At 51.2% G+C, this 12,784-nt stretch overlaps 3 protein-coding genes across 3 annotated transcripts; all 3 read right to left on the bottom strand.

The window, feature by feature from the left end:
- Positions 1–398: 398 nt before the first annotated feature.
- Positions 399–2,334, bottom strand: STEHIDRAFT_100814 (Aldo/keto reductase; the record flags this gene model as incomplete). The annotated part of the gene is made up of 8 exons (XM_007306894.1): positions 399–682; positions 831–955; positions 1,027–1,302; positions 1,381–1,522; positions 1,596–1,835; positions 1,907–1,988; positions 2,068–2,196; positions 2,249–2,334. The coding sequence occupies 8 exons, from the start codon at positions 2,332–2,334 to the stop codon at positions 584–586; spliced, it is 1,179 nt and encodes a 392-aa protein (XP_007306956.1). The 3' UTR covers positions 399–583.
- Positions 2,335–3,622: 1,288 nt separating this feature from the next.
- On the bottom strand, positions 3,623–6,659 carry STEHIDRAFT_170286 (alcohol oxidase). The gene is made up of 12 exons (XM_007306893.1): positions 6,343–6,659; positions 6,132–6,272; positions 5,959–6,062; positions 5,655–5,888; positions 5,570–5,596; positions 5,233–5,508; positions 5,014–5,171; positions 4,610–4,941; positions 4,197–4,541; positions 4,061–4,132; positions 3,929–3,996; positions 3,623–3,858 (listed from the first exon to the last, which is right to left on the bottom strand). The coding sequence occupies exons 1-12, from the start codon at positions 6,431–6,433 to the stop codon at positions 3,826–3,828; spliced, it is 1,881 nt and encodes a 626-aa protein (XP_007306955.1). The 5' UTR covers positions 6,434–6,659; the 3' UTR covers positions 3,623–3,825.
- Positions 6,660–7,767: 1,108 nt separating this feature from the next.
- Positions 7,768–11,138, bottom strand: STEHIDRAFT_132938 (RNA-binding domain-containing protein; the record flags this gene model as incomplete). The annotated part of the gene is made up of 8 exons (XM_007306892.1): positions 7,768–7,983; positions 8,044–8,813; positions 8,883–9,084; positions 9,150–9,315; positions 9,377–10,385; positions 10,459–10,711; positions 10,776–11,022; positions 11,080–11,138. 8 exons carry the CDS (start codon positions 11,136–11,138, stop codon positions 7,768–7,770), a joined length of 2,922 nt encoding a protein of 973 aa, XP_007306954.1.
- Between the last annotated feature and the right edge of the window lie 1,646 nt (positions 11,139–12,784).

Genomic DNA, 12,784 nt, shown 5'->3' with positions numbered 1-12,784 from the left:
TTACTTAGTATGAAGTTACTCTAGAGAAGATGCAAACCACGATTTGTTTGGGGTAACCTCGTCTGTACCTGCCTACTCTCCATTTCACTAGCGACGAAGAGTGTTTCGAGCGCTGCGATTAGTGCTGGTGGAGTATCACCTCGTGCACCACGGTTTGAGCACCGCAATGGCCTTTCGACAGGCTGTCTTCAGATGCTTCTCCGAGCGTAGTGCATGGTCTTATACGGCTCCAGGTTCAGAATATAGTGTCCTGTGCGTACCCCTCATCAAGAGAAAGGCCAGAGAGTGAATACTATCGCTTCGCGACTTAGTACAATGATGCCAACACTCAAGAGTTCGGGACAATTGATCACGTCTCATCTCACCCAGTCATAGCCGAAGCCACGCCATAGTAATGGTGAGCTCATTTGTGGAATTCCTGCTGTGGATGATCGTGGACTGGCCTGCGTACAATCAGGAAGCGCATGTCTCCTTTCTCCACGACTTCCGCGCTACTCGAAGTCAGCACAACGCATGTTGAGGAAGTCACCTTGATCGCCCCTTCACTATCCTCTGCGCTATACCTGGACCCTGCTGCTACTTATTACAACGAGCGCGGCATAATGGGTTGAGCGAGGGGCCATAGGTCTTCCGTGGCCGCGCGTTGTTCGGCGAGGAGGGATCCTTCCTTGAAACCATCGCCCTATATGAAAAGACGTTTGGAGCATGCGGCCAGCGTTGAGCACCCTGGGAAAGGAGGAAAGACACCGAGAAACTCGGCTGGGCACGACAGCATCGCCAAGAGCTTTGACGCACTGAAGGAGCATGGAACGAAGCGGGGAATCACGTACAATTATTGAGTTCGGAAAGCCCACCTGGAACTTTGCCACTCCCTCGATCCTTGACATGTGTTCTTCCGTCAACTGGATCTTCAAAGCGCGCAGGTTAGACCTCAGATGGGTGACCTTACGGCCGCCTATTACACATGGTCAGTGCAGAAAGGGAAGGTGGTGACTCTAACAGGTGACCAAAGACGAAGAAGCTCACCCAAGATCGGGAATACATAAGTTGTCTTCTGCATCACATATGCAATCGCCACCGCCATACCACCGCCCTCCGAGCTCGTGTTTCCCGCATCTCCCAGCCCACACTCCATCGCGATCTCCTCAAGGACTTTCGCCATCTTGGTTTCTTCGTCACTCCTCTTCCACGTATCCCTATACATCATACGTCCGTTCTCCCCAGAGTTATTACGAGCTTCTTCTTCTGTGTTCGAGCGAAGCCTCCCGGCGACAAGCACATCCCAGGGTGCGAGGGCAAGTCCTAGATTACATGTGGCGGCTTTAGCTCACCTGCAAGACTAGGGAGCGGGCCGTGCATATGATATGTGGATCGACATACCTTCGGATCGCGCCATGGGAATTATGTCCCTTTCGAACGACCGCTCGAGCACGTTCCACCTTCCTTGGTAGATGCAAAAAGGCGTCTTTCCATGATCTCGCGCGTACTGATTTGCTTTGGCAACGACCCAGGCTGGTGTGTCCTACAACTCCGAAGAACATGAGCACCGACACACGCGGCCACGAAGTCATGAAATATGAAACGTCAAAACGTACCGACACGCCCAAATAGAGCACCCTACCCCGCATAACCTCAACATGCAACGAATTCATCACCTCCTCCACTCCCGTCCCGAAATCCCACCAGTGCAGATACAAAATGTCCACGTATGATGTTCTCAGTTTCTTGAGTGAAGCCTCAAGAGAGATGTGGAGGGATTTGGCATTATTTCCCACGTAGGAGACTTTGATAGGATATTGTGTTGCGGGAGCGTTGAGCTTGTAGTTGCATGAGTACTGCGCAGTAAATCATGACCAGAAAATGAGCTTAAATCATATATATAGCGAAAGAAGTCGACGTTGTAAACCTTGGTTGCGACGACTATTTGATCTCTATTTCCCCGCTGTTCCATCCATTCACCGACCCATTCCTCAGAAACTTCGTCCTGGCTGTCAGTATATCATTATAGCTTTAGTTCTCGAAGTTTGACGGCAGTTAGTTGAAAAGCGGAAAGCTGATGCGACGCACTAGTTGTTCGCCGTGTCCACAAAATTTCCTCCCATCTCGTAGTACGCATCCAAGAGCTCAAAACCTTTTTTCTTCGTCATTTCACCCATGCCAGCCCATTTGTCACCGAGGCTCATTCCTCCTAGAGCACTACAACGAGATTAGTCGGTTATATGATGGCACGAAAGGTCAAGATACGCACATTGGAGAAACGCGCAATCCACAGAGGGGTGAAAGGATGCGGTAACATGCGAGAGGTTTGTTTTTCTGTGCCCCCGGAACGGACATGTCTCTTGGAAAGTCTTGATGGTGGGATGAAGGGTGGGGAGCAAGTGGGTGTTCATTCGGGCAGGTCGCAATGATAACTAGTTGGCTGCGAGAGGAGAAAGAGTCTTCTGACGAGGTGTCGTGATCTCTGAGTTGAGAGTAGACTTTGCGGTCAGTCACAGGCTCCTCCGTGAATGACAACTCTTTGTCCAAAATCGACTTCCAAAAAGAAAGGACGGCGCAGGACGATCTCGGGTGACACAGGGTGACACGTGGTAGTATTTTGCCTGGTGAAAGTCCATCCTCTTTCGAATCCGACAGGCATGAATATCAGAGAGATCAGATACCTCGACTCCTTCAAGCTTCAAGCCGTGGATGCACGAAGAGCGTTGACGATTGAAAGATAATATTACGGAGAGCATGATGGGTGAGAAGGATGACAGTCCCATTTGATCAGGAGATCGAAATCGCGACAATACAGAGATGATGTCGCAGTTTCCACCCTGATGAGAAAACAGCCAGATTACACGGATGCACATGGATTAAAGCATGAACTGGTAACACCCATACCCTCGGACTTGACTGAATGCTGGTCAAATATTGACACTCACTGGTCAGATATGCGCAGAAAGCACTCTGAACCTACCCTATATGTGTAGATCTAGGGCTCACTTGGTCGCGGAAACCCTATCGTATAGAGCTGAGCTCCCGAAGCTCGTCTCTGTCTTCATGACCTGCGTTCTGAGCACCCTACGAATAGCTATCTACCGGTCAAGTTCCTGAAAATACCTTGAGGCGTTGATCTATGATGCATGGTGCCAAGGCGGAACCTCGAAGGACGCACATGTCGGGGGGAATAGCAATAGTGTATCGATGTGCAGTGAGGGGCCATGGTTGCAGAAATTCTGATTTGGTAACGAGGTGGCGACTCCTCGTCGATTACTGTATTTGAATAGACCCGCGAGAAAACGATCCACTATGGTATCGGATCGTAGCCAAATTTTCCTCCTATGTAGGGGAAGAGGGCATAGAGGCTGGGCGGGGATCTGAGACATGGTGGAGAAACGCAAGTCCTTCGAAGCAATAAGATAAGGGTTGTAACAGAGCCTAGCAGCAACGACTCGCGGGCGTGTCAACAACAACGCGGTCACATGACATTCTCGCCGAACGCGCCACACATCCAATGATCCACGCCACTTTACCTGAACGTAGACCGCGATATTTAATCACAGAACTATGATAAGGGTGGATCAGAACCCGGTAACGAATGAAAGGGACGTGAAAGCCTGGAAGGCCTGTTGCGGTAAAAGTTTCGACTTAAAAACAGCCGACACGACAAGTACATGGCATGCTACTACAGTCTAACGCTCTAGGTGTTTCTAATGGGGTATAACAGTACGTCTAACAATCTAATCGCGTTTATCAAGGACCAAGTCTATATGTCCTCCGAGTATCTTGTAGTAAATCAAAGACCTAAAGGAGTTTATGAAACAGAAAAGTCCCTCTAACTTCTTACTGACGAGCAGCAAGAATGATGTCCGCAGCCTGATGAAAGAACAGGGTCGTGTATGAGCCATGAAAGTACAGATACGAAGATAGAGACCAAGATGCGCACCTTCTCAGCGACCATGTAGGTAGCCGTCATCAAATGCGAGCTAACTTCGAGGGGGATAATGGATGCATCTGTAGAAAGTGACCATCAGTACACGCGCGTAGAATGAAAAAAAAAAAAAATCTAGATGCTCACCAACGACGCGGAGGTTGGAGGTACCGTACACCTTGAGATCAGTGTCGACTACACCGCCCAATTCCCTGGGAACTAAAAGACCAACCCCAGCAAGTCAGGCTCTCGTGCTAGATCCAATAAAGGTCGGTTGACTTACGCATCGCAGCCGTCCCAACAACATGCCAGTCACTCCTCACGTTCTCTCTCAACCAGTCCGCAATATCCTCATTGCTCTGAACGTCCTCTCCAGGCTGATATTCACCAGCATAAACGCTCGCCATGGGGCCTTCGGTGAGCGTCCTCCTCGCGGTCAAGTGCGCTGCGGCGTGAACTGCGATGTCAACAGGGTGAGAGTAATACCTGGGATCGACCGAAGGGGCGACGGTGGCGTTGTTGCTGGTGATGTGAGTAGAGCCACGAGACAGGGGAGCGACGAGTACGACGGCAACGGAGTCGTAGGCAGCGGTGGGGACGGAAGTAGAGGTACCGCCATAACCAAGCTCTATTTTGGGACAGAGTATTATTTAGAGAACGGAGTGGAGGGATGAAAGGAATTCAAGGGGTACGAACCGTAGTTAATCTCAATGGGAAGTTGATCATCCTGCTCGTACAGAGCAAGCTGTATCTCGTACTGTTTCTCAATCCCCTTCGCTACCCCTTCGTTTCCATTGGCGTAGTAGCTGGCCCAAGATGATGCGTTTGAACTGGCGTCACTGAGAAGAGTCTGGAAGTCACTCTCGCCACTGGACGTGGAGTTTGAAGAATTGGAGAAGATGACGCTGGGCTTGAGGAGAGCGATCATACAGGGCGCGGTGGCATAAGTACCGGTCTTGCTGTCGTAATACTCTTGAAGCTGCTCCGCAGCGAAGGTCGTGTTGGACCCTGCCTCCATGACGGTGGTGCTGTTCAATGGATAAGTATCAGTCAATTGAAGATCATGGAAAGCACTGAGGGTATAGGAATGAAATACGCACGTCATGTTAGTGTACGCCACAACAAAGCCATGGACGTGATCCTGCAAGTTTTCACCAACACCTTCAAGGTCAACGACGACCTCTACGCCAGCTTGCTCCAACACATCCTTACTACCAACGCCGGATAACTCCAAAACTTTTGGTGAACCGATACCTCCCTATACAATAGGCAGGAGACGTAAGCGCGTAAAACTTAAAGCCAAGAAGGTGAAGACGTACTGCAGCGAGAATGACCTCCTTGTTCGCGTAGATAGTATAGGTCGTGCCGTTGGAGATGTATTCTACTCCGATAGCGGTGGCGGTGCCGTTCGAGGAAGTAGAGTTGGAAAAGAGAACGCGAGTGCCTTGGGAGGACGTAAGGACGTGGAAGTTGGAAGCATTAGCAAGGGGGGCTACGAAAGCGCAAGCCGCGTCGCAGCGAGTTTGGTTGGCGGCGTTGATGGTGTTGATGGAAAGCGTGACGCCGGCAGGGTTGCCACTACCCAGATCGTCAATCTAAAAGCAGAATCCGTTATTACTACTTATAAATCGTTACAAATCCGAGCAAAAGACGCACCTTGTCAACACCAATGCTAGCAACAGACTGCCACGACTCGGGTCAGAATATGAAAGTATAAGGGCATACCGAAAAAAGCGCTTACCTCCCTCCACAACAAAGGCTCCGGGAAGTACGTGTTGGGGAAGCCAATGTCCAAAGTACCGTCTATGCCATGCACACTGGCATCCAACAGAGCTCCTCCGGCTGCCGTCTGGTTCTCAGTAGGAGCGGTCGTGCGCTCGGTCTTCATGGAGTAGGGAAGAAGAGCGTCCCATGTCCAGGAGGAATCGTTGTTGAGACTGCCCCACGCATCGTATTGAGCAGCCAGCCCACGAGTCTAGAAGCGGAAGCAGCTACTGATAAGGGATACTGGAAGACGTGAAGAAGGAGAACATATGTATACGCACCCACACTTCACCATTGATGGTAGAAGACCCGCCAAGAACCTTCCCAGCTGAGATGCTTGCAGTCCTGCCGTTCAATCCGGTCTGATTGACGGTGGCATACTGCCCTATGGTCCCCGAGATGAGTCAGTATCGCATACCGTGTACGCGTCGGGCCACAAACGGATAGTACTCACAGTCTAAATCTGTACCAATGGCATAACCATATTCACCATCGATATATACTGCAGGCTGGTCTTCAGCGTTGATACCCGCCTCGAGCACAGCAACTTGGATGCTACTGTCGGCGGTAGCGAGTCTACCGGCGACGGTCAAACCTGGGCAGCCACAAGGACGTCAGTGACCAAGATGCGGAGGGCAAGTGAAGAGAGTATTGTGACAACTGACCAGCGATACCGCCACCCACAACGACATAGTCTACGGTAAGATTTGTGGCAAGCCCGGAGGCGGCAGCCAGGACAGTAGGCGCGATGAACATGGCCGCAGAGAGAAGGAACGAGCGGATGGATGACCCGTAGACCACTCAGGAAATCGAAATGAAGACCGAGGTAGTGAGGTAGGCATGGAATCCATTCCTCGCGGCTTTTATATCGTCAAGAAACAGGAGCAAAAAAGAGGTCAATAGCATTGGGCTATTGGATGGACCCTTCTACCGCTCGCGAATACGGCGATCCGACGATTTTCGAATCTGAACATGCACACACAGACCGGAAGCGGGAGATATCGATAGACCGTCTAGAAACATCGTTGTCAAATCATCGAGCAATACGCCCCTGGGTACCGGATGAGTGTGTGGATCAAAGCTGTGAAGAGGTGTCGATCGAGCCTGCCCCGATGCTTCGTAACTATCGGCCCTGTGACCGCAGGTGGTCGCATAATGATGATTGGGTGATGAACCATATGTCGTGCTCTGAAACAACCGGCGAACGTATGAGGATGCTCAACAAATTGTCCAGTTTCATGCGTCACCAAGCATCGAGGAGCATGCTCAGAAAATATGCTTACCAAAAATGGTGTCAGCTTTTCCACGGGCCCCCACTGCCTTCGCCAGTGAGGTCGCTTTGATCGGCAAAAAAAAGCGACAAAGACCAAGAAGCAAGCCGAATCAAATGAGGCTTCTCCCTTGGCGGAGCGACGCAAGCACAAGATTATAAATGTTCCTGCACTCCAAGACTGGTGGAGATTGTTTATGACGTGATGGATATTGGTAGGGAAAGGAAGAGGCACAGGGATGAATAACGAGGATGCGGAAGATGTAGAAAAATGCACGGATGAATCGTTCGCGTCGAACGGAAGAAAGCAACGACGGCGATCAGTCGACTTATCTGATTAGATAGCGGATAAAATTGAAATTAACGTAGCGGATCTACCAAGATCTACCAGGCCCGAAAGGCTTCTAATATTTAATGAGTTCCGGGCACCGACGAGTCCGATTCGCTTCGGCGCTGCGAACCGCCAGCAGCCACGGACTTCGACCGACAGATGAAGAAGTACGACGGAGTCGCCGCCCTGCCTTTCCATCGGGTGCTGAAACTGAGAAGTATAATGAGGAGTCTTTGGGCAGGTGTACCATCCCGTAAAGCTATGTAGCAGGCGAATGCCACTGGATGTTATCAGTATTTGATTTGAACCGTACGAGTCCTAGGAGCCAATGTGGTCCAAACGCGTCCCTGGAGGACCGTCATATACAAACATGACGAAGTGAGGTTCAACCATCGTATCTTCCGTCTACGTAAATATGTATGTGAGCAAATCATAGAGATAATCACAAGTGCAATGAGACTACCACACCGAGTTCCCTGCCACGCATTATCAGCGACCTCCCTTCTTCACCTTGCGCTCCTTCCGTTTCCTCCCAATCAATGCGCCCATCTGAGAACCTTTCGCCTCCGTCTTTGCCGCCCCAGGGTCTGGTGCGGAGTCCTTGGAGTTAGAGACTCGCGCCTTTTTCTTGACACGAGTATCCTCGACTGGTTCCGCCTTGGGCAGAGCAAGCTTTTCTCGGCGCGGCTTCTTGTCATCCTTGCCCTATTACGAACGCGTGCGCGTTAGCTAGAGACCAACTTCAAGATTGAGGGAATGACTCACAGAAGTCTTGTCCTTCTGGATTGCCGACCGTCGATGCACAACCTGCACGTTCTCAATTGAGAACTCCACGATTAAAGAGCCCTTCGCCTTCCTCCCGCCACCCTCCAACTCGTCCTTCAACCTTTTGATCCTCGCCTCCGCATTCACTTCATCCTCCTCCTCCTCACCCTTCTCCTTCTCCGACCTCTTCTTCGCTTTGTGCGCCTTGATCAAGTCCTCCACCTCCGCCTTCCACCACTCCTCGAACAGCGGTCCAACAGCAGGGTTATTGTTTGCCCACCTCAACACTTTCAAGGCATCTGCGTGACTGTGCAGCTCAAGAAATCCGTATCCCTTACTGCGTCCTTTACCCGTGATGGCATCGACGCGGTCTTGTTGACGGACGATCTTGGCCTGCTTGACTCCTGTGTTTCTGCCTGGCTTCTTCCCCTTCCCCTTTCCGCCCTCTTCCTTTACGTCTTCCACTTTGATGTCTTTGTCCCCTTCGTCACCTGGCTTGCCGCCGGTATCAGCCTTCTCGTCCTCAGTGAGCCCAGTCCTGGTCCCCTTGCGCACCTCCGCCTGGAAAGATCGCATGGCGTGGATAGCGAGTCGTTTGAGCATTCGTTCTGTGACGAATATCGGTATTTGCCTAATACTGAGTCGAGTTTTGGAAATGAAGAGGGAAGGATTCGTGCGAAGGAGTTGGCGACGAGCGTTGAACGAGTTCGTGCGTTTCTCGATTTCGACAGCCGGTAGATTGGCGGCGGCAGGAGTATTCGGTAAGATAACTAGGGAAAAGAGACAATGATAGGAGACAATTAGATGAGACGAGGACAGAATGACGGGAGAGCACGCACCCCCTTCGCGAAGCAAATACATATTGCGCTTGTCAGCTTTCTCTCTAGCCTTTTCACCAGCCTCTTTCAGTTTACCGGCTTCGTCCCTCGTTACTGCACGAACAACGTCAAGTGTACGTCCATGGAGCACAAGGGACTGAGCAGAAGCTGCCGATGGATCGAAAGTTAGGATAGATGGCATAGTGAATGGGTTCTTCTTTGGCTACATCGCATCAAGATGGGGTGTCAGTGAGGCAAAGGCAAGAGCTGGGCAACGTGTTAACTCACGACGTCTGGTCCACCGGTCGTCTCTGCTCTCAGGATATTGCTTTGGTCTACGGCTTTGTCTGCGTCTTCCTTATTCCAGAAACACGCGAACCCCGTGCCTCGGGAGCGACCACTAGCAGGATCGAGCGTGATGCGAGCATAACGCAGAGGGCCAAATGCACGGAATCTGGTGAAGGGACCGATGAGTACAAATCCTCGACGGCGATTCCACGAGTAGAAAAACGTACAGAGTCCGCAACTCATCTTCCGTGGCCTCGAATGGTACATTACGCACAAAGAGCGTGGTCCCTGTCTCCGGCGGAGGAAGTTGTGGTTTGGTTCGCTCCTCCTCGTCACTCCTTCCTTCATCGTCTTCGTCCTCACTATCAGACTCATCGCTCGAACCACCTTCGTGCTCATGAACGCCCAAGCCCTCGTCGTCTTCGTCGTCTTCCGATTCCTCTGAGCTTGAACCCTCGGCCTCACCTTCACCCTCGTCCTCTATCCTCTTCTTCTCGACCTCCCACTTTTCCTTACTCAGCGCCCAGTCAACAGCGATGACTCTTTCTCCACTAGTCAATGCCTTGGCCTCAGTACCTCCCTCTTCATCTTCCGTGCCATCTCCACCTTCTCCGTTACCGGCAGTTGCCTCTCGTGCAAGCCTTTTCTTCTCCTCCCTCCGCTCTTTTTTCCGCCTCTGCTTATCTTTCACCATCCCCTCGGCGAACCCAGCCTTAACCTTCATACCATTACAACCCTCGAGCGCCTTCTCTGCCTCCTTTTTCGTCCACATCCATACGAACGCGAAACCCTTCCCTCTCGGCTTTGCCGCTGTCCGACTGGCATAAGCAGACTGCGTGGCCTCCTGCATTTTGACATCCCCGTCCACATCTTCCTTGACATTCGCTTGGGTCGGGGGAGCACTCATAGGAATATCGATGGAGTAAATAGGACCATACGGAAGGAAGATTGCCCTCAGGTCCTGTTCCGTGATGTCGAATGGAAGGTTTCGAACGATGAGACGGCTAGCACGAGTCGGCGCGGGACCGTTCGGCTTGGTCGATGTTGGCTGTGATTGTGAAGCATCTCCAGGTGTGGCAGAGGAGTTCAATTTGGGAGTTTTTGAGGTATGAGCTTTTGCGACTGTGTCCAGGCGCTTTTTGAGGGTGACAGATAAGAGAGCGCCTTTGAAGACGTGGGCGTGCAGTTTTTGGACTGCATCAAGGGCTTGGGATGGGGTGGCGAATAGGACATGGGCTATATGAACATATGGAATATTTGAATGATAGTATTAGTCTACTGGGAGCGAAAGAGTAATGATATTACGGACCAGTGCTGGGATCTTCCGCGTCGCCGTTTTTCAAGGGCCACTCGACTGATTCCGCCCCTGCGCACTTCCGAATTTTCTTCCAGAGAGCGTTGGAATCTAGTGCAGGTGGAAGGCCTGAGATTATGACGGTTCGGATGGCCAAGGGATCGCGAGGAATGGTAGGATGTGGAACTTTTGGATGTGGCTTCGGCTTAGGCTTCGGGGCTTCCTCTTCGTTTTTGATCTTAACTTCTCCGCCCTTCTCTCTCCTGGGCTATAAAGTTGACGAAGAGTTCAACACTCACGTCCACTTATGAAGCATCGGACGATGAGCGCACCTTATTCGAAGCCCACGTTACTCGCAAACCCCGTCCAGCTAAACTGATCCCGTCCTTCTCGACTTGATCATACGCCAACTGTGCATCTTCTCGTATTGAGAATGCTACATAGCCAACACCCTTCGATGTTCCAGTTCCTTGCTCAAGAACTACAAACGCGGATCGGACTGGTGCGATATCGGAAAAAAGGGTCTGGAGGTCCGTTGAAGTGGCCGTGTACGGCAAATTTGAGACGAATAGAGTAGAACTATGCTTTCCGATATTTCAGTGAGAGTTTGAGGCCTTGGATCAGCATTTTACGCACCCGTGAACCTCAGATGCCTCTCCCTCTTCTCTGTCTTTTCGCTTTCCGAGGGTAGACATTGTCAAGGCCTCAAGCTTTTTTCTCGTTATAAGAGGTTCGTTAGGAAAGACGCAAAACTCCTCCTGCCAACATAAATTAACCAAAAAGAATCAGTCTTGGTGGCCTCTGTGGAGAGTCAAATACTCACTGTCTAGGTATGGTCTGAAGAAAAGACGAAACCGAGTTGACGAGGGTATGCGTTTGGTGGAACTAATAGCTCATATTTCGAAGTGGCAAAACGCTTATGAGCACGTGCGTTGGCGATGTGGCGGCGAGGGGCCACAGCCGTGACAGAAAAACGAACAACGCACACAAGCTACGTATATTCTGGACCGTTGGTATACATCATACACATCGCTCTCCGTTAATTTCATACATATAACATCGGTATCTACATGATTCCAAGCGACCACATACCCCATTACGAAGCCCTCAAAACCGTCACCGTCGAAATTCCGCCCCTCTATCCGATCCATACTTATCCATGGAACCATTCCTCCAACTCCTCTTCGTAAACGGGATAACCTTCAATCGTGTACGTATCAAGCGGGACTCCCGCCTGCGCACGATAATCCACCAGATCATTGTACCATCCTGCCTCCCGCAACGATGACCGACGAGAACGGGCAGATTCGCCCCGCAAACCCCCCAGGCGAAGATGGAGGTGCTTGAGGGTCGTAAATCGTGGCTCCGCACTATCGTAATTCTCCACCGCCTCCATCATCCTATCTCGCAGACCCGGCTCGATGGCAAGTGAGATATCGTCATTCCTGTTGCAATCCCATATCCTGAGGGACACGACGGACTTGAAAGGAGCGAACAGGGAGTTCCAGTCCGCGAGTTCGAACGGCATGTCGAACTGCTTCGTATCCGGAATCTCTATCATGAGATTGCGAATACTGCCGAGGGGGATACTGGTAAGGATCTGTGAAAGGATGCGGTACTGCATATCTGAACGGGCGGGCGCGAATAATGAGAACGGTGCTTGGTCCTCGCGATACACACTGGATTGGGCCGCCGTTTGCACGCCACCAGTCTCATCATTCTCCACGTAAGCCGAGACCTGCAGACCGACGTTATTGCTGAAGATGTATAGGGAGTTCCATGGAGTTATGGCCGGGTCAAGACCGATGTAATGAGGAAGGAATGAAGTGATAATTTTCGAAGGTAGGATCCAGAACGTCGTTTCTGCGCCCGGTGAAATAACGATGTTTCGCATCACGGTGACGGTATATTTTGCGGTAGCGCAGAACGTTAAAGTCGACAGTTTCGAAAGTACTATAGGCTCCTCGGGAAGTGGGTAAGCCTCGATTTGCTTCTCGGTGAAGCTATGAGCTCCCTCGTGCGAATACTGGATCCGAAGCGTCTCGAGAAGGGGTAGATCGCGGAGTAAATGGACGAGTTGCTCGGCCGGGAAGCTTTGTTGGCGGAGAATGTCGTTAAGAGAAAGGTGGCATAGTTTTGGGGATATTAAGGCAGAGTCGAGAGGGATACAGATGCCTCGCAAGGAGATTGAGCGTAGTCTCGGTGCGCTCTCCGCCAAAAGATCGCGGGTGATAGAGCACTCTTTATAGCCACTGCCAAAACCCCCTACGCATATAAGTCTGAGGTCCGTCAGCTCCGGTGCTGGTTTCCGCAGAATCTTCGTAATGTCGAAGAAGGTGAG

The sequence above is a fragment of the Stereum hirsutum genome, assembly GCF_000264905.1.
Source record: "Stereum hirsutum FP-91666 SS1 unplaced genomic scaffold STEHIscaffold_12, whole genome shotgun sequence".
In the NCBI taxonomy this organism is placed as follows: domain Eukaryota; kingdom Fungi; phylum Basidiomycota; class Agaricomycetes; order Russulales; family Stereaceae; genus Stereum; species Stereum hirsutum.
This window is presented reverse-complemented; position numbering and strand designations above follow the sequence as displayed.

Excerpts from the sequence above, each read along its gene's own strand:
- STEHIDRAFT_170286 (XM_007306893.1), bottom strand. The coding sequence starts at position 6,433 with ATGTTCATCGCGCCTACTGTCCTGGCTGCCGCCTCCGGGCTTGCCACA. Across the intron at positions 4,942-5,013 it reads GTGGCGTACACTAACATGAC|CACCACCGTCATGGAGGCAG; the intron begins GTGCGTATTTCA and ends TCCATTGAACAG. Across the intron at positions 4,133-4,196 it reads TGTTGGGACGGCTGCGATGC|TTCCCAGGGAATTGGGCGGT; the intron begins GTAAGTCAACCG and ends TTGGTCTTTTAG.